Below are 21,612 nucleotides of genomic sequence, written 5' to 3' on the forward strand. Positions count from 1 at the left end.
GAAAGATTTATGATCATAGAAGACAGAACATTTCATGCAAAAGATAACTCGTACAGTTAAGTATATATTGTATTAAAAGATTGCAAAGACAAAACAGGATCCTTCCATTCAGCACGTGAGAAGGGCTGAATGTTAACATTTTCCATCACTGTCATCATTTTTATGATGATAACTGTGGTTCTTGTCATTTTTAGATTAAAGCCTTTTTAAAACTATAATTTGGCATAACATGCAGATACACCCTTTTCACAAAACTTTTGCTTAATTGAAAATTAGCATTTAAATGCTTTTTAGTCATTTAAGACAGTCTTCAGTCTTTCGTAGCGATGATTGGTCATGTGACTTGTAGACTATACTCTACCATACTTGGCTGTTGTGAGGTGGCGGTTGAATTTCCCCGTACAGGGGGTTTCCAGACTTTAAATTTTTAAAGCTGTTTAAATTTAGGTAGGCGTCTGGTAAACTAAACTTTTACTAAGTTTATGTTTGGGTTAAAATGCACCCTTCAAGCCTGTCTGTCAGCACTGCGGAAATAAGTGGTCATAGTTATGCTATCTTTCTATACCGTCTCTACGTTGTTTTTGAAAAGGATAGAAAGAAGGCGCCACACCACGCCTCTTTTCACTATCTTGAAAAGTGATTGGTTGAGATGTGTTGACAAATCATGGCTAATGAAACTTGTGGGTTGGATATTAAGCAACGCGGTCACGTAACAGTAAGAAGAGCGCTAGTGCCAAGTTATTTTTAAGAAGTTAGTAAAGGTGGAAGGCGAAATTTGGATCTGTAAGAAGCTCTGATTAGTATCTGCCTCCAGCTTCACGTTAGCTCGCTGGCTAACTCTGACGGCTACCTAAATATGACTAGCGCATGGGTGCTCAACCGCTGTCAGACAGGTGAGACTGCATTATTAAAAAATATATATACAAGTTATATCGGTTGCAGTGCTTTTTAAATATGTGTAAACAACGTTAAAACCTATCTAAAAGCAGTCTTGTTAATATACGATATTATTTCGGTTAACTGACGTAGTTAGCTCTACGTGTGTAATGGGATTACAGCTGAACCGGTGATTTTAAAGGTTATAAGTGAAAGTTTTCCTCGGTGACCCTAGTGACTGACAGTGCCGACCGGTGAGGAGGAGGAGGGGATTAATGTTACCGCAAACCAGACATGACAGCTGGCGGCAGAGGGAGGGTCAACATAATGATGGAGGCACCGGAAAGAAGCCGCAGCTTCAACTTTTCATCTGAGGAGCTGGACTCCTCTGCCCTCTCCTCCAGCATGTCCATCGACAGGCTCTTACCGGCTCTCCTGGAGTGCTTTGGGATAATTTTGTGCGGATACATCGCAGGGAGGGCAAACATTATCACCTCCACCCAGGCCAAAGGATTGGGGAGTTTTGTTTCCAAGTTTGCTCTCCCAGCACTGCTGTTCAAGAACATGGTGCTGCTGGACTTTGGTAATGTCATCTGGCCATTTCTCTGGAGCATCCTCATCGCCAAAGTGTGCGTGTTCTTCCTCGTCTGCATCCTCACATTGATAGTAGCCAGCCCCGTCAGTCGCTACAGTAAGGCTGGGCTCTTCTCAATTTTTGCTACCCAAAGCAATGATTTTGCTTTGGGATATCCTATAGGTAAGTAACTTTTAATCCCAGCAAACACAAAGCTTGTCATTCAGAGCTGTGACGTGTAAACGCGCTGTCCCATTGTTTGCCCATCCATCATACTCAGAGTTCAGTTCCCCAGGATTTTATTATTTGTTAGCAAACAGATTTTGATATCACTGCTTTTGCGGCTTTTCTTTTATTCACATCAAGTTCATCCATGAATAAATAAATAGAGTGGTAGATATAATGTGAACCAAAACCACACCCAGTTGAAAAAGTCAATTTAAGTTCAAATTAACTGACTAGCATTAACTGTATATTTTTAATATTTAATTATATAATGTTTATGTGGCCAGAGATGCTTTTTGTTTTGCACTCACTTCAGCACTTCCATCCACTGTCTTCCTTCTGGGATGTTTCAGATTAAGCCTGCTCTTCTGCTTTATGCTTAAAGTCAGAAATAGAATCAAGCTATTGCAGTGATAGGAGTTATGATCACCTGTTCATGATGCAGGCACACTCGCATTTCTTTATTTTACTACAAACTACTGTATAACATTTTGTAGGTATCCAGCTCGGTTTTGTTTTAAACCTTTTACACATTTCTTCATCATTTATTTATTTTTTTTGCTTTATCTTCATCCACAGTTGAAGCCCTGTACCAGAGTACATATCCAGAGTACCTCCAGTATATCTATCTGGTGGCACCTGTGTCCCTGATGTTTCTCAATCCCATCGGCTTTGCCCTCTGTGAGATCCAGAAGTGGAAGGATCAGGGAAACCATCAACAGAGCAAAGTAGTGATTGTGGGAGTTGTAGTTTTACAGGTCATAAAGAATCCCATAGTATTTATGGTTGTTATCGGCATCATTGCCCACTTTGTGCTGCACCAAACCGTTCCCGTCTTCATGGCTCAGTTTGTGGATGGCTTGGCTAACTCTTTCGGGGGAGCAGCTCTGTTCTACCTGGGCCTGTCCATGGTGGGCCAGTTGGGGAAATTAACCAAATCTACAGTGGTGACACTGATATTACTTACTACAGCAAAACTGTGAGTGGAAGTAATTTAGATTTTTATTGCACTTGATTTTCTAGAACAGGGTGATATTAGTGTTATCAGACAACCTTGTCTTATATTTATGAGGTGTACTATGGAAGTTTAGAGAGAGTCAGCATGTTCAGGCTTTTCAAAGTGCTCCCACCATGTTGTTTTGTGCTGATGCTTTAGATGAGTCAGACCTTTCTCTGACCAAAAGCTGTTATCAAATAGATGACATATTAAGTAGTCTCAGGCACAGCATGCTTGTCAGTGCATGCAAAGTTTGTATAGTTACACTGCATTTCACATCAGTGTTAAATAAAGCCTCAGGTAATGGTACATGACTTGATTTGGCTTTCAGGTTACTAATGCCCCTGATTTGTAAGGACATGGTGGATCTGTTGGACAAACGCAACACCAGCGATTTGAACCACTCCAGCCTCTCTGATTACGCCTTTCTTTATGGAGTGTTTCCCACTGCACCGAGTGTGGCCATCTATGCCGTTTATTATAACGCAGAGCTAGAAGTTGTGAGTTCTTTACAGCTTCCTGCCAACATACCACCTACCTTATGCTTTATCTCTCTAACTCACTGTGCATGCTTTCTTTGTTCTGATTCCTGACAGGTAACTGCTGGGATGGTGATCAGCACTTTCCTCTCAGCTCCAATAATGTATGTTTCTGCCTGGTTACTCACGATCCGTTGGACGGATCCTCAGCGTTTAATGAATTCACTGCAGAACGTCAGTTTCAACATAAGCATCGTGAGCTTAGTTGCACTGGTGAGTCACAGCTAGTTCTTTATCAGCTGATCACTGTTTAAATGTATCTCAGTGGATGGGAACTAAGGTCATAGTGAACTCAGAGTTGCCTCCACTTAATAACACACAGGGCGCTCACTGACTGTATTTTCTTTGTCAAGGTCAGCTTTATTAATACTCATCTCCTGTTTATCTGCTCTGATGTTCGACCATTCAGGACAAGTAAATTAGAGATGCAGGCAGTCTTTGTAGATGTTTAAACCACACTGGCAAACTAACCTTAAAAGCCTCTGCCACTAACAGGATATGCAAGTAGACAGATGTTTAGTGACTTGCAGACCTACTTCCTCATTCTTTGCCTGTTGATATATCCTTTAAGGAACTTGAAACTTGTTGCCACGATTATCTTTTTGCAATGATTAAACAACATTGTTTTCTTTTTTGTTGTTTCCCTTCAATGTTTCCATTTTTTTTAACATCCACCAAGGAGATTACATTTTTGGAAGTGTTGTTGGAGTGTAGAGTGGGGTCACATGGTCAAAGTGTGCCACATTTGTATGGAACAATCATTTGAAGATTTGGAAGTTTTTCATGTAACCCATATACTCATCTCTGCTCCTTAACCCCTATATGCCAATATGTTGTACTGACTACATATTGGCATATGGGGATTCTAAATACCATGTTATCTTGGACCTCTGATCACTTATCCAAGGTCAAACTTTCAAAAAATGCCCTTTATCTTTAAAAGTATGCCTACAAATCTGCTGCCTTTGTTTGTATTGGCAACAGGAAATGATACTGGTATATGGGAATTCTAAATGTCAAATTATAGTTTGCATCTAAATTTCACATTAGACCTCTGATCTCACTTTTTACTTGGCATCTGCCTTTTTTCACATTGAAAGAAAAGTTTTAAAGATAAAACCTTTGTATCTTTAAAGAAAAGAGAATGTGCTGCCTATTAAGTTAGAAATATACTCTTGTATAATGTTACATAATAAGCTCAGGTTATAAATTACATACTACCTAGTATCTATTACTTACTCTCACAAAAATGTTTTTATTCGGGATATAATACTATCTGCTTAAAAGTAGATACTGCCCAGAGAATAAACTGTCTTGATGGAAGTTTGCTCCCTCAGAGTGCTTGTTGTTTAGTCATGTGTTTCATAGTTCTCAGTAATTTCCCATTTACTTTCTTCGGAAAATGAACAACCAGTCACCATTAGTGTACTATTTCTGGTAAAGTCTTTGTTTTTGCAATAATAGATAATTTACAATCCATGTTTTCTCTCTCAGGTGTGGACTATTGCTGTCATGTTTTTAAGTAAAAAATTCAAAAGGCTGCCTCACTTGTTTACAGTTAACCTTTTCTTTGCACAGGTAAGCATGGTATTGCATTCATGAAAAACTAATAGCACCATTAATGTCTAATATGTCTAATGATTAAGTAAATCATATAAATCATATCTATATGAAGGAACTCACCTGTGGGCATTCAAAAATGACTAAGTGCCTGTATTTGTTATTTTGTTCTCTGTAGGTTCTGACTTGCATTGGGATGATCTTGTGGAACTTCGTAGTGAAGGAAAATAACTTTATTGGTCAGGTCCTGACTTTCACCTTATTATGTACCTCACTCTTCAGCACTTTTATATGGCCAGGTACGCATTAAACTAATTCATGTTGGTTCATACTGGTGAGATGTATCAGTAGTGTGACTACAAATTTTGAAATTGATGTTTTGTTGTTTTAAGGTTTGATAGCACTCTCACTTGTGCTCTTGAAGTCTGAGGATCTGAAAGTTTCAGCGGGCATGTTGGTCATTGCGGGCTGGGGGTAAGAGGAATGTGCACAGAGTGGAAAACACGTCACTTTGGTTTAGACTGACATTCATGATGCAATCAACAATGTAAATGAACTAAATATATCATAATATAATGTGATTTTGCATGATACCACCTCACTTAAAATTAAATAGTAAAAAATGTATATCTGCAACCAAGTGTCATGCACGTTGTTCAGGGTAATCCCATTGACCTGGTTTTTATATTTTAATACTGTGATTGAATTTGTTGCATCTATGGTTGCAGGATTCCAGCTTTAATAACTGCAGTTTTGCTCATTTGTGGGGAAAAAATGTTTGGAGTCATTGATGCAGCTTTCTTCTATGGCAGAGCACAGGTAATAATACCAGGGGAAGTCATTTTCCTGTTTTCTGCCATGAAATTACAGATAATGAAATAAAACCTGCATACAATTTGGATGTTTTCTTTCAGATAATCTGCACCACATTCGTAGTTGCCTTCAGCATATTCCTGGGAGGAGGCTCTTTTGTGTGTCTCAGCAGAGGAAGCTGGGCCCAAAATGTCCAAACTGAAGAGGTGAACTCATTTGACTCTCCAGAAGATCCTTTGATTGAAAATGAACCCGAAAACCAGACCCTGTTTGAGACTGACCCCCCACCAAGAGATCAAGGTGCGTTCTGGTTTGCCAGATGTCTGAAGCGAGATGTTAAAATTTAAATCTCCTGATCAAGACTTGAGCGTGCATATAGAGATGTCAGTTGTTTACAGCCAAGTTGGACTGGAAATCCAAAGTTCAAATTAACCCTTATCTACTAGTTTTCTACAGTATACTGCCGCACAGTGCAACCCCTTCCTCTCAGATAAGGTTTCAGTTAATCACGTAGACAAAGTCTCTGCAGTTATCAAAAAGCAAAGTACACACACAAAAAAAATCTTTTTTCCCCAAGGACACATGATGGTTCCATACTGAAGACACAATTCTCCACAGCAAGGACGCTGGTTAATGCTGAGAAAGGAGTGTCAGAAAGGAACAAGTTAGATCCAGTGCTTTTGTTTCGCTACATGCCACAACTGATTCATGGTCATAGTTCCAGTAAGCAAGACACATTATTGCAAACTTGCAAACCAGTTCTGCAAGTAGTGAAGAGAAACTGTTTGAATGATTCAATAAAAGAGTTTATTATCTTGTTTTGTAAGTACTTGTGTTGTATCAGCAAAAATATTTGTCACTAGTATTTTTGGGGGGCTGTATTTTCATATGCATTATTCATAGTCAGTGAAAGTACTTTACTTACTTTCCTGGAACTTGTATTTTATTGAATATCTGCATCCTGTGTAAAATGAGATAAGCTGAGAATTGCTTCCAAATATTTCTTTTTACTTTATCAGCATGCCTCATATGTGACTGTGCACCAACCCAACCCCTGCCTGACATGATCATCAGTGCAGATATGAGCAGCACACCAACCACACAAGCAGGTACTGCACTGATAAGAAACTGACATGAGTGTTTTTATTGTGAGACTTCAAAAAGCAGTAGGATTTAGTTCATTTTATAGTATATGAGCATCAAACTGAATATTCTTGTAATTTATCAGGTTTAATTATTTCCTTATTTGTTTCGCTGCCCCCCTCAGGTCAGTGTGAGAGCAGGTGCGAGTCCACAGACTGCCTCCTTGTCCAAGTGGAGGAGCTCCAACAGGTTGCAGACAGACAAGTGGCCCGCCATGTGCTCATGTGTCTGCTTCTGACTGTCAGCCTGCTTGCTGTGAGTAAACAACCACCTTTCAGTTCTACAGTGACGTGAAGTCAGCCTTCATCCGCCTGCATTATTATATTTAGTGCATCTCAAACCAAATCGGATACAAATGGCTGAGCTGTGTAATTTCCAACTGCTGTCACTGGAAGACTTTAAGAAACACATTCAGAGACCCCATTAGAAAAGTCATGCCTCTGGCTTTATATTACTGTTACATTGAATTTTATATATTTTTATTACTGTACAAAGAAATCTTAAAATAGTGTATTAGGGGTATCTAGATTAAAAAACTGAAAGTACAAGAAAAGATACTAGGTATTGCTGGTAGATGCTTTGGTATACTTTCATGTGTCAGCTGCGATGTAGTTCCTTTTCGTATATTATGAGAAATTAGTGATTCTGGGCTTAAATGAAAAGCTTTTACTTATTGCTGAAGCCAGTTTTAAAATATATAATTTGATCTCATTTATTCACTGCAGGCATACGAGGGAGGGACTCTTTTTGTTTTAATGAATTTCCACTCAGCTGGTTCTACAAGCTGGTTCAGTGAACAGCGTTAGTTACTATTTCTAGTTCATAGGTCTTCTTACATCCTGTTTTCACAGAATTTGTCCAGCTGCGTGTGGCTGCTCTTTAACCACAATCCTGGTAGACTCTACTTGGAGCTGCTCTTCTTTTGTGCTGTGGTCAACTATGGACAGGTTTGTGTTAGAAATATCCTGTTACCTATTCATGACTGTATACTCACCCACAGCACTAAAGTCATGCTTATCTTTTCCTGTTGACAGGGGCTTCTCTCCTTTGCTCTTTTTGGGCTGGACAAACATTTGATTTTGCTGCCGTTTAAAAAGAGGTAAAAGGCTTTTATATGAAACTGCCAAATTATAAAGCACATTCAGACATTTTTAGACACTTACTGGCCACTTCATTAGGTACACCTTACTGGTAAAAGTTGGACTTTATTTTTCCCTTCAGAACTGCTTTCAGTCTTATGCAGGTAAATCAAATTTACCCGCTGGTTTATATGCTCACTGACACTTTATTAGTTACACCTTACTAGCCTTTGGTTGGATTCATTTTTGTCCTTTTAACTGCCTTAATTTTTCATAGCATAGATTTAACGAGGCACTGGAAAAATTCCTCAGAGATTTCATCCAAACTGAAATAATAGCATCACACAGTTGCTTCAGATTTGTCGGCTGCACATCCATGACGCAAATCTCCCATTCCACCAGGTTCAGCAACAATGTTCAGTTGGTAGTAAGGAGCCGAAAGACAAAAAATATCCCCCACACTATTACTTCAGCACCACCGTACACCTTTGATACAAAGCGGGATTGACTCATACTTTCGTGGTGGTTATGTCTAATTCTGACTCTGCCAGCTGAATGTGGCAGCAAATAATTCGCAATTGTCCAATTTTGGTGAGTTTGTGTTTATTGTAGCCTCACTTTCCTGTTCTTAGCTGACAAGATTGGTGCCTGTCTGCTTCAGGGTTCAATGTGTTGGGCATTCAGTGATGCTTTCTCACAAATCTTGGTGGTTGTGAGTGGTTATTTGAGTAACTTTTGCCTTCCTATGAGCTTGAATCCGTTTAGCCATTCTCCTCTGACCTTTGACATCAGCAAGACATTATTACCCAGAGAACTGCTGCTTACTGGATATTTTTACAGACCATTCGGACCTTAAAGATGATTGCTCAATTCAATTTTATTTATATAGCACCAAATCACAACAACAGTTGCCTCAAGGCGCTTTATATTGTACAGTAGAGATAGTGTCTGTCTCCCGAATCCAAACTGGAAGCTGGTTCCACAGAAGAGGGGCCTGAAAACTGAAGGCTCTCCCTCCCATTCTACTTTTAAATACTATAGGAACAACAAGTAGGCCTGCAGTGTGAGAGCAAAGTGCTCTAATAGGGTGATATGGTACTACAAGGTCATTAAGATAAGATGGGGCCTGATTATTTAAGACCTTGTATGTGAGGAGCAGGATTTTAAATTCAATTCTGGATTTAACAGGAAGCCAATGAAGGGAAGCCAATACAGGAGAAATATGCTCCCTCTTTCTCGTCCCTGTCAGTACTCTTGCTGTAGCATTTTGTATTAACTGAAGGCTTTTCAGCGAGTTTTTTGGACATCCTGATAATAATGAATTGCAGTAGTCCAGCCTGGAAGTAATAAATGCATGAACTTGTTTTTCAGCATCACTCTGAGACAGGATATTTCTAATTTTAGAGATGTTGGGCAAATGGAAGAAAGCAGTCCTACATATTTGTTTAATATGTGCGTTGAAGGATATGTCCTGGTCAAAAATGACTCCAAGGTTCCTCACAGCGTTACTGGAGGCCAAGGTAATGCCATCCAGAGTAAGAATCTGGTTAGATACCATATTTCTAAGATTTTCAGGGCTGAGTACAATAACCTCAGTTTTATCTGAATTAAGAAGCAGAAAGTTAGCGGCCATCCAGGTCTTTATGTCTTTAAGACATTCCTGCAGTTTAACTAATTGGTGTGTGTTATCTGGCTTCATGAACAGATAGAGCTGGGTATAATGTATGCTATGTCTTCTAATGATGCTGCCTAGGGGAAGCATGTATAATGTAAACAGAATTGGTCCTAGCACTGAACCCTGTGGAACTCCATAATTGACCTTAGTGTGTGAAGAGGACTCTCCATTTACAAGCACAAATTGGAGTCTATTAGATAGATATGATACAAACCACTGCAGTGCCAGTGTTGGGAAGGTTACTTTTAAAATGTATTCCATTACAGATTACAGAATACATGCCCCAAAATGTATTCTGTAACGTATTCCGTTACGTTACTCAATGAGAGTAACGTATTCTGAATAAAACCCAGCATTTCTGATGAAATGCTGGGTTTATCCATCTCCTGGGGCGGGTCTACGGAGGAGTGCTGAAGATTTCCCTGTGAGGGAGCTGCTGGTGAAGATCATGAGTCCTGCTTGATCAATGCCATGAGCTTCAGTCTTCCTGGTGTTTCTTAAATGATGCCTGTTACAGCGGGTCAACAGAACTTATGGCACAGGACAGCTGTGATGAAAGAAAGGGAGGAAGTTTCTCCAAACCTCTGGACCCAGGAAACCCAGCTTGGTCCTGATGGTCTCCCTCACTAGTTTCTCTCCAGGGTGAATGTAGCTGTTGATATAATATGGACTCTATTATTAAATGAAAAGAACAAATTAGACTACACTACTGAAACATTCTGCTGATGTTTTTAAAGTCTCCATGTTACCAGGCTGTAGAGATTTAAACAGTTTTTAGATCCATTACACTCACAGTCTTATGTTAAAATCTCAAAGGACAGCATTATATTTTTGATATTAACAGTAACTCTGGGCCTCTGTAGGGTGTACAGCTGATCTCATCGCTGTCTAAAAATGGATAAAATAAAACATAAGTGTTGAAGAGTATTAAGAGTAGCAGGTGTGTAGCATCGCTAACTAGCTAGCAACAAGCCTCCAACACAGTGCGTATGCTAGCGGCTAATCTAACTAACGAATTAACAACAGAGCGATTTTAGAACTATAAGATGATAAGCTGTGTGTCTTTTTTATAACAGTGACATGGTTGTATTTACCTTAATTAAACGAGTCGTCGGTCGCGGTAAACCAGGAAAAAAAACTCGAGCAGCCGGGCTACGTAAAAAGTGTAGGGGGGCGTGTTTGCGGTCACGTCCAGCGGGTGTGTGGGCGGGAGCGTTACACAGTCGCTCCACCTCAAGTCACTACTGCGCAGACTCTGGCTCCAAATTTGCAAGATGGCAGCCTCCACAAGCGGGGTATTTTGGCTTCATTTTTGCACTATGGTAGGAGGCGTGGTCGAGTCGTCTATGTTTTCTACAGTCAATGGTCTTAATAGCTTACTTACAACTGGGCTCGTCAGGCACTCTTCTTGGCTGCAGTGGTTATTATTATATTTACATGCTTCCAGCTCCCGTTTTTGCTCGATGACAGCTCGTACTTTTCCTTTTTCTCCCTCCCTCGCTCACAGACACATAACGGGTATGACAGTCCATTCAGCACGGACTACACTGCCTATGATGATTAGCACGGCAACAACAAAAAGGCGCTCTCTCACCCAGGAAACACGCAGAGAGAGAGCATCACCCTGTAACCATGGCAACCGTAACGCTGCCTCCTGGAACAACAGAACGTAGCTGTCAAACAAAACCCAAACAGTCCTGACCTGCGACAATATGAAACAGGGAAGTACCGCCGTGTAATCCATTTATTTCAACAAAGTAACTGTATTCTAAACACCACCTTTTTAAACGGTAACTGTAACGGAATACAGTTACTTATATTTTGTATTTTAAATACATAACGGCGGTACATGTATTCCGTTACTCCCCAACACTGTGCAGTGTAATACCTACAGCGTGCTCTAATCGCGCTAATAGGATATTATGGTCAACAGTATCGAACGCTGCACTAAGGTCTAGCAGGACAAGCACAGAGATGACTCCACTGTCAGAGGCCATAAGAAGATCATTTGTAACCTTCACTAAAGCTGTTTCTGTGCTGTGATGAGCTCTGAAACCTGACTGAAACTCTTCAAATAAGCTATTCCTCTGCAGATGATCTGTTAGCTGTTTGACAACTACTCTTTCAAGGATTTTTGATATGAAAGGAAGGTTGGAGATTGGCCTATAATTAGCTAAGACAGCTTGGTCTAGAGATGGCTTTTTAAGTAAAGGTTTAACTACAGCCAGCTTGAAGGCCTGTGGTACATAGCCGATTATTAGAGATGAGTTGATCATATTTAAGATTGAAGCATTAATTAACGGCAGGATTTCTTTGAGCAGATTGTGAAGGAAATCCCTGTAGGTCAGCAGTTTCTGAAATACTCAGACCAGTCTGTCTGTCACCAACAAACATGCCACGTTCAAATTCACTTAAATCACCTTTCTTTCCCCATTCTGATGTTCAGTTTGAACTTCAGCTTGTTGTCTTGACCATGTCTACGTGCCTAAATGCACTAGGCTACAGCCATGTGATTGGCTGATTAGACATTTGGGTTAATGAGCAGTTGAACAGGTTTACCTAACAAAGCAGCCAGTGAGTGTACATTGAATATAGCAAATGTACAATCGACTATGTTTACATTATATTACGGTGTCCGCTGATTTAATTTTGTTCTGTGTTTAGATTATACAGTCTGTGGTATGGAAAACAAGAAGAGCAGCCACAGAGTGATTTACCTGAGGAGATCAGGATGACCTGCACCCAGTTCACCAAATACCACAAGCAGCAGTGTTTTCATGACATTGTTAAAAAGAGAAGGTGAGAGCACATTGTCTTACTGACCGCTGCTCTGGTTGAAGACTGATGACAAATGCGTTTCCCAGTAATGTCTAGGCAAACCTTTGTTGATGCTCGGTGACTCACAAACCACAATACCTTCAAAACAAAATTATTCCTGATTCAGTAATTTTTCTGTGTGTGGGTTCTGTCTGCTCCTCTGTTTCTTGTGGATTTTTTTACAGACAACTATCCTTTGGGTGATTTCTTCTTTTGACTTTCAGGTGTGGAAAGAAGACTATGGTGGACTGTTTTCTTGGCTGTGAACTTGTTGAGTGGCTTCTGCAGGTTGGTTTAGCTCAGGACCGTGGCGAGGCAGTACTCTACGGGACGCGATTACAAGAGGGTGGTGTGTTCCAGCACATCAAGCAGGAATACAGCTTCCAAGATAGTCCGCTGTATTATCGCTTCATGGCATAAGATGCTTGCTTAAAAAAAAGAGCTGCTTTTTTTTTTAAAAGCCTAAAAGAAATTTCAGTCAAAACAGAAAATTCCTGTACAGCAAAAGACTCGATGTACTATTTCCTTTAATGGGAAAAAAAAAAAAAAGGCAGCTGTGTGTAGTTTGTCTCAAAGGGAAGGAGAAGTGTATAATAACCACCTCAGTCTCTATATCCAACATGTCAAGTTTATTTCTGAGGCACTGTGTCAAAGCCACATTGCTAAAACTTGAACATGAGCCATACATATATTCCTATTCATCCAAATCTATTGTTTGGAGGTGACATCAAAAGGAGATACACCTTAAAAGCAGCTGAATAATTCCTGACTATGTGAAAAAGCTGTGACTCGCCTACTGTTTAATACAACACATTTCAGGAAAATCAGGTCAGGCTTCAGATTGTGATGGATGTTTACAGAGAAGAGGTATTCTTTAAGGTGTGGAGGTGTATACTGTATGTGTCACACTGGAACTTCACTGGGATTGTGATTCAAGGGAAGAAGCTTCCAAAAGTAGATTTTTTTTGTTTTGTTTTGTTTTGTGCGGGACACTTTATTTGTATGTTTTATGCCATTCTGTGAGTGATAAAGCACAAAGAGGTGTTCTCATTTTAAAAAAAAGTGCATGTGAGGTGGGAAAAAAAAGTCTCCTCTGCTTAATCCAGTCATTGATCTACTAGGACACCTTTGTTTTTCCTCACTCTTATCAAGAATCATTTGCCAAATAAATAAAGGGAAAGGAGTCACATTTCACCAATTAATTATTAATTTCGCATGAAGCAAAGGTATCGTTGCTTTGGAAACCTGTACTTGAACGGGTCTTGACAGTGATGCACAACATTATTTATACAGCTTTAACAAATAGCAACTGGCCAGTTCGATCAACATTTTTACTTGCTTTTGTTTGTCCATTTCAGTAACCACATAAAAAAGTAAACATTAGCAAGAAAATCTAAGTCTTCACTTGAAAATGGGTTTTGTTTTAGAAGTTGGAGATGCTGCAGTTATTTTTTTCCCTCTCTCAGGTAAACAAGCAAATTAATTAATTTTCTAACTCTGATATTAATAGAATGTATGTAAATATCTAAGTTACTATAATATAATGTGTATCATCACACATTGGCTAATAAAAGAAAAAGTTTATTACCAAACCTTAACTCGTGTATTCATGAATTTGTTATTGAACAATTGAGCGAAAACTTAAACCTGCATTTTATAATGTGGCATTTATGAATTTTTCACTCTGATCAATTATATGAACAATGGTTTTGAATATTATTCAGTTGTTTCATACTAGTTCATTGTACAAGAAGGTTTTGGGTGTTTGTTTGTTTTTTAAATGCCTGATTTAAAAATGAGTCTAGTGTCAAACTGTGGAATCGTTTTGTGGTTGCATGTAGATGTGGGCCTCTGTTTTTACACAGACATCTCCTTCTGAACAGAACTTAAAAACAAGTTCACCAGAAAATCTGGATTGATGACACCTCGTAGAAGTTGTTTTTCCATGTTTCATAAGCTAACTTATACCTTTTGTGATCCAGGTGCACACTTTCAGCAACTAGTGACCACAAAGGCCGAGTTACATATTTTGGTAAATTGTGGGCTTGAATTCATTGTGCAGTGGAAATGCTCCCAAAATTTTCAGATTGTGTTATGAAAAATGAGACTTTGAGCACTGATATACTTCAAAGGTTTTTACTGTGATTCTATTAGAAACATGGTTTGTTAGAAATGTCTGCGAAGTATAGTCATTGTTTATGAAGTTTATTTCAAGGGGCACATCCATTAAAAGCACCACACTGAGTATTCAATTCAGTAAATTAGTAAAAGTGTATGTCTTGTCAAATCTAAAATAAAACTTGCTATAAAGGTGAGAAAGTTTAGCCGAGTTATGCTTTTTCATTTTGGCAATTCTTAAAAAAAAAAAAAAAAAAAAAAACTTTAACAGCCCAATTAATTTAAACATTTTTAGCTTTCATCATTTACTTTCAAAGGCTCACAACCGCTGAAGATGAACACTTTAAATACAGACCTGGAATACAAAGAAGAACCAAGCAAATCCCTGCTGGTAGCTGGAGTCAAAGAGTGCTTCAAGTGCTAGGACTGAGCTCAAGTACTGCACCTCAGGCAGATCGAAGTTCTGTGAGCACCACAGATGGCACACTTCCTGTGGTCATGAACATGCCCTGATGCCATATCCGCATCCCTCAAGATATTATTCATTGTCTCTGCAGTGATATGACCTTCTGTAAATAAAATCATAACATGCATAAACAGTGGTGGTGACCATAAAACCATTGTCCTGATGTTATCTTAGTTTCCCCGCGGTGCAGCTATTCATTAACCAGTACCCTTTTCCTCTCCCAGCTCCTGCAATCGTCCATTGTGGCTGCAGGTGAGAAGATGAAATGGGTCTTTGCATCCCACCAGCTCTTACTTCATTCATAGGCCCTCATCTTTGGATGTTCCCATCTTAATTGTGATGCTACACTGCTTTGAGATGTTGCGATATCTACCTATAGAAGAGGAAAATGTGAATAGCCATCAACCAAGTAGCACAGTGTTTTTGTTATAAAACTCATGATGATACACTGTGTTCATGGGATTCTCATTTAGTTCTGTACCACTTCAGCTACATTGAATAAATGAATGAGTTTATTGCCATTGTATGTACAATGTAATTACAATGTATCTCCTTTAAGAACTGCAAACAGCCACATATACATTTGCATATTTACACGATTTAGACACTGAGAGTAGGGTTGTACTGAAGGCATTAACTTAGCCAAAAAGGTTTAATAAACTCAGAAGAACAAATAAATACATTTTTAAAAAGATCCATCCCTTACATGTACTGTAAGCGGGACAGCCAGCGCTCTCTTGTGGCTAAAATGTCCAAGTGCTATATGACATGTTTCATTTATTCTTTGTCCAATTCCTTTTGATCTTTCACACTACAAAATGGCTACATGTTGCAAAAACTCTGTCAGTTTTTCAATTTAATTTGCTTATTCGGGTGAACAGTCCAGCTATTGTGTTGCAATACCAGCTGAATTCCTGGTGAGCTGATGGAATTTAGAAACAAGGTCTATGGAAATAGTTTCCCTTTGTGACAGTTTATCAACATGACATGTTGGTGCAGCTAAATCTGCTCTGGATTTGCATTTCTGGTTTCAGGTTTCAGCCTTTCTGTGCTTGAATGACGCAGGATATGCTTTTTCATAGTGAAGTTTTTTGTTATAGTGAAAATACAGGATGTACCTCTACACTAACTTACTCTGTAAACATTTAATCAACTCAAGTTTTTTGGACACAGTGTAAGTTGTGGTAAAAAGATATATGGCAACCTAACATTTATAAAGTATTTGATCTTTAATTGTTTTTCTTTTTTTCATTTGACGACTTTTAGAGTCTGTAAGAGGTCAAGAAAAGTAAAAAATACAATTATTGATGAAGCATTGAATTATTTAAACTTCTTTTGTAATCTGTTGATTATATCATATGAGCAAAGCTCTTCTACTCTGTGCTACTTTGAATTGACTATAAATTGAAACAGTTCATTATCAATACTTTTGTGTCATCTCACAGCTTTTCAGGTTTTTATCATCCTTTGAACTGGTCTCTAACTTCTCCACTGGGAACTAACATTCTGTTATATTATCACACATATTTACACAAAAGCTGCCTGTGTTTCAGTTTCCGTACCTTATGGTGAGTTTTATTCAAAACTAAGAGAGAAGGAGCAGGTATAATGGTGTCTTCCAGGTGAGAAGGATCTCTTTCTTGCTGGTCATTGTAGAGTTGATCTGTACCCACTAATTAAGATTGGCACAGCAGGGAATGAACCTGGTACAAACCTAGTTATTTTAAAAAGTGAAAGTTCTCAGCTTTCTTTCTTAGTGTTTGACAATGACGAAGACTACATTAACTTCACTGCAAGTTAGACATGACAGCTGGCAGCAGAGGGAGGGTCAACATAATGATGGAGGCACCGGAAAGAAGCCGCAGCTTCAACTTTTCATCTGAGGAGCTGGACTCCTCTGCCCTCTCCTCCAGCATGTCCATCGACAGGCTCTTCCCGGCTCTCCTGGAGTGCTTTGGGATTATTTTGTGCGGGTACATCGCAGGGAGGGCAAACATTATCACCTCCACCCAGCTCTGCCAGCACTGCTGTTCAAGAACATGGTGCTGCTGGACTTTGGTAATGTCATCTGGCCATTTCTCTGACTCCCAATCTGGGTGAGTGGCTCCAGCAGATCCCATGAAATAAATCCAAAATCTCTGTCCGGAATAGTGCAGTCCTAGGAACAGCAAAGCTAGGACACACAAGCACTCAGGCCTCTGGCAGATGATCCGAGCTTGAGATTTTTAAGACCTAATCATCCAATGGTTACGTTTCCAAAAATATCTTTTGTTGTTTTGCTTTCATTTCAGCAGCTAACGATTCACATCCATCCACAGCTAGTTGTTGGGTAATTGTTTATTTGTTTTCATCTGATTTTTATATTTTTATGTTTGTTTGTTTTTATTTTAACTTGACTAAGGTCTCTGTGAAGTCAAGACTAAGTCCACTTAATAACTCGCAGGGCTTTCAATTACTTTATTTTCCATATCAAGATCTCATGTTTATCTGATATTATCACCTGGGACAAATAAAGGAAAAGTAAAAAGATAAACACCTGGTTGAACTACCTTGGAAAACTAATGTTAAAAGGTCCTGTTTTCAGCATTTTTAACTACACAGATGTTTTACCGACTTGCAGACTTACTTCCTCATTCTTTGCCCATTAGTAAACCTTTAAAAGAACTTGAAACTCATTTCTGCACTGACATAATATTTGCAGTGATAAAATATAACTTTTTTTCTTTGCTTTAACTGTTCGCCCACAGTGTTTACATTGTTGAGTCATGTATTTCATAGTTCTCAGTAATTTCCCGTTTACATTCCTCAGGAAAGGAAAAACAACCAACTAACACTGTTGTGTACTATTCTTGCTAAAGTCTGTGGTTAAAATAGTGCATTGTTCACAATCCATGTTTTCTCTCTCAGGTGTGGACTATTGCCGTCATGTTTTTAAGTAAAAAATTCAAACGGCTGCCTCACTTGTTTGCAGTTAACCTTTTCTTTGCACAGGTAAACATGGTATTGCATTCATGAAAAACTAATAGCACCATTAATGTCTAATATGTCTAATGATTAAGTAAATCATATAAATCATATCTATATGAAGGAACTCACCTGTGGGCATTCAAAAATGACTAAGTGCCTGTATTTGTTATTTTGTTCTCTGTAGGTTCTGACTTGCATTGGGATGATCTTGTGGAACTTCGTAGTGAAGGAAAATAACTTCATTGGTCAGGTCCTGACTTTCACCTTATTATGTACCTCACTCTTCAGCACTTTTATATGGCCAGGTACGCACACCACCATCTACCACAGTAAACCTACATTGAACTAATTCATGTTGGTTCATACTGGTGAGATGTAGTGTGACTACAAATTTTGAAATTGATGTTTTGTTGTTTTAAGGTTTGATAGCACTCTCACTTGTGCTCTTGAAGTCTGAGGATCTGAAAGTTTCACCGGGCATGTTGGTCATTGCGGGCTGGGGGTAAGAGGAATGTGCACAGAGTGGAAAACATGTCACTTTGGTTTAGACTGACATTCATGATGCAATCAACAATGTAAATGAACTAAATATATCATAATATAATGTGATTTTGTATGATACCACCTCAATTGAAATTAAATAGTCAGAAAATGTATATAGGAGGCTCTCTTGTGTGTCTCAGCAGAGGAAGCTGGGCCCAAAATGTCCAAACTGAAGAGGGGAACTCATTTGACTCTCCAGAAGATCCTTTGATTGAAAATAAACCTGAAAACCAGACCCTGTTTGAGACTGACCCCCACCAAGAGCCCAAGGTGCGTTCAGTCAGGAAACCTTTAACAGACACTGCTGGCTTCAGTAGTCTGGACTCGACAACAGTTAGGACGTTGTCATATTAATGGAAAATATTGAATATCTGAGGCACTAAATAAAGACCTTATCTACAGGTCATCTACACTTAAGTTCAACACAGTTCAACTTGTCTGTGGCATTCAACTCATTCCCATCAAAAACAATTTCAGTTAAAGTAGAAACGGTCTTCAGTTACCAAAGGACAATATATACGTGCACGCAGAATCATTCCTCAGAGGAATGACAGTAAGTTTCAGATTTGTTAAAATTCCATATCACCCACAAAATTACTCGCTTGTACAGGCAAAGAAAGGAATGTGAGAAAAGAAGAGGTTACATGCAGTGCTTTTGTTTTGACTAAATGCGAGAGTCATGGTCATAGTTCCACTGTAAACAACAAACTCTAGTATATGTAAACCAGTTCTGCAAGTAATGAGGAGAAACTATTTGAACCGCTTAATAAAAGACTCCATTATTTGATTGAAACACAAGCATTCATAATCCAGTTTTCACAAGATCCCTCATACCACTGACTGAAATGCAGCTCCAAATCCCATACCTCCAACATGTTTTACACATGGTTTGTAGACTGTCACAGTTGTACCCCTCTATCTGTTGCATAATTTGACGCACCTCAGCCTTTTCTCCGTGTTTAACGTCCTTCAGAATTACTTCTTTGCCAAGTTGTCTTTTAAGCATAGACACATCTCTGGGTCATCCCTTCCATTTGGTGCCTTTTTTGTGTTTGACCGATTCATAGTAGAGTGTTAGGTCACAAAACATTTCTCTGAAAATGGCCAGGTACAGGGACTAAAAAAGGAGTGGAAAAAGCAACCGATGTCCAAAGAAAAACTTCTGAAAGCCTGAAAAACAGAGGCTTGAGACATTTTCACGGTAAAAGTCATAGTATATGTGTAATATTATATAGTATATACTGTCACTGACCTGCATGCTTTTGTATTTTACAAGGGTTTGTATTTATCTATTTGTGTTCTGCTGCTGCCCCCCTCAGGTCAGTGTGAGAGCGGGTGCGAGTCCACAGACTGCCTCCTTGTCCAAGTGGAGGAGCTCCAACAGGTTGCAGACAGACAAGTGGCCCGCCATGTGTCTGCTTCTGACTGTCAGCCTGCTTGCTGTGAGTAAACAACCACCTTTCAGTTCTACAGTGACATAAAGTCAGCCTTCATCCGCCTGCATTATTATATTTAGTGCATCTCAAACCAAATCGGATACAAATGGCTGAGCTGTGTAATTTCCAACTCCTGTCACTGGAAGACTTTAAGAAACACATTCAGAGACCCCATTAGAAAAGTCATGCCTCTGGCTTTATATTACTGTTACATTGAATTTTATATATTTTTATTACTGTATGAAGAAATCTTAAAATAGTGTATTAGGGGCATGTAGATTTTTTTAAGAACTTACATGAAAAAGATACTTGGAATTCCCGCAGATAAAAAAAGATGAATTTATGAAAAAAAAAAAAAAAAACATTAACATGTGTTTAGAAAACACTTAAAAATGTCTTTTTCTTTTAACGAATGCCCACTCAGCTGGTTCTACAAGCTGGTTCAGTGAACAACATTAGTTACCATTTCTAGTTCAAAGGTCTTCTTACATCCTGTTTTCACAGAATTTGTCCAGCTGCGTGTGGCTGCTCTTTAACCACAATCCTGGTAGACTCTACTTGGAGCTGCTCTTCTTTTGTGCTGTGGTCAACTATGGACAGGTTTGTGTTAGAAATATCCTGTTACCTATTCATGACTGTATACTCACACCCACAGCACTAAAGTCATGCTTATCTTTTCCTGTTAAACAGGGGCTTCTCTCCTTTGCTCTTTTTGGGCTGGACAAACATTTGATTTTGCTGCCGGTTAAGAAGAGGTAAATGGCTTTTATATGAAACTGCCAAATTATAAAGCACATTCAGACATTTTTAGACACTTACTGGCCACTTCATTAGGTACACCTTACTGGTAAAAGTTGGACTTTTTTTTCCCTTCAGAACTGCTTTCAGTCTTATGCAGGTAAATCAAATTTACCCGCTGGTTTATATGCTCATTGGCCACTTTATTAGTTACACCTTACTAGCCTTTGGTTGGATTCATTTTTGTCCTTTTAACTGCCTTAATTTTTCAAAGATGCTTTTCTGCATATCTTGGTTGTTCCCTTTCTATCACCTCAAAGCAGTCTGTTCATTCTCCTCTGAACTCTGAGGAGTTTTTGCACAGTTTTTACAATATATTACGGTGTCCACTGATTTAACTTTGTTTTGTTTTTAGATTATACAGTCTTTGGTATGGAAAACAAGAAGAGCAGCCACAGAGTGATTTACCTGAGGAGATCAGGATGACCTGCACCCAGTTCACCAAATACCACAAGCAGCAGTGTTTTCATGACATCATTAAAAAGAGAAGGTGAGAGCACATTGTCTTACTGACCGCTGCTCTGGTTAAAGACTGATGATAAACATGGTATTTATAGTGTCTTTCTGTTCTAATGGACACTCAACGCACACAAAAAGCCACATTCACCCAATTATACAAGTGCTTTTTAAAATTTCCTAAGCACTTTGTCATGCACACACAGTGGGTTCAGTATTTTGCCCAAGGGTACCTTTACGTGCAGGGATTGAATCACCGCCCTTCCGATTGGTGATCAGCTTGTGCTACCTCCTGTTAATGTCTAGGCAAACCTTTGCTGATGCTTGGTGACTCACAAGCCACAACATCAAATGTACTGTTTATGTTGGGGAAACCTGCAGTCAGTAGACACTGAAGAAGTCATTTGTATGAGTGACGAAACGTTTCTCCCACTGAAAACACTACGTCCAGATGAACAGAATCAAGTTTTGGGGATTTCCTTACCATGCATGCAAATTTAACTTAAAGAAAATCCCTGTTAGTGTAAGGT

The 21,612-nt window shown here is 39.0% G+C and overlaps 1 protein-coding gene across 4 annotated transcripts; it reads left to right on the plus strand.

Annotated features, from left to right (window-relative positions):
- The first annotated feature begins 602 nt into the window (after window positions 1–602).
- On the plus strand, window positions 603–13,896 carry gpr155a (G protein-coupled receptor 155a). 4 transcript variants are annotated; one of them, XM_085135740.1, is made up of 16 exons: window positions 607–893; window positions 1,112–1,633; window positions 2,255–2,654; window positions 3,004–3,172; window positions 3,269–3,424; window positions 4,706–4,789; window positions 4,950–5,070; window positions 5,164–5,245; window positions 5,500–5,590; window positions 5,686–5,884; window positions 6,604–6,693; window positions 6,852–6,982; window positions 7,579–7,674; window positions 7,762–7,826; window positions 12,146–12,280; window positions 12,523–13,896. In XM_085135740.1, exons 2-16 carry the CDS (start codon window positions 1,171–1,173, stop codon window positions 12,716–12,718), a joined length of 2,478 nt encoding a protein of 825 aa, XP_084991866.1. In that variant the 5' UTR covers window positions 607–893; window positions 1,112–1,170; the 3' UTR covers window positions 12,719–13,896. The 4 variants fall into 4 exon arrangements, with proteins under 4 accessions (XP_084991868.1, XP_084991867.1, XP_084991869.1 ...); XM_085135742.1 differs by lacking the exons at window positions 12,146–12,280; window positions 12,523–13,896 and adding an exon at window positions 10,989–11,245 and having other exon boundaries at window positions 603–893; XM_085135741.1 differs by lacking the exon at window positions 6,604–6,693 and having other exon boundaries at window positions 604–893.
- Window positions 13,897–21,612: the final 7,716 nt, after the last annotated feature.

This window comes from Neolamprologus multifasciatus, chromosome 16 (assembly GCF_963576455.1).
Source record: "Neolamprologus multifasciatus chromosome 16, fNeoMul1.2, whole genome shotgun sequence".
Classification (NCBI taxonomy): Eukaryota; Metazoa; Chordata; class Actinopteri; order Cichliformes; family Cichlidae; genus Neolamprologus; species Neolamprologus multifasciatus.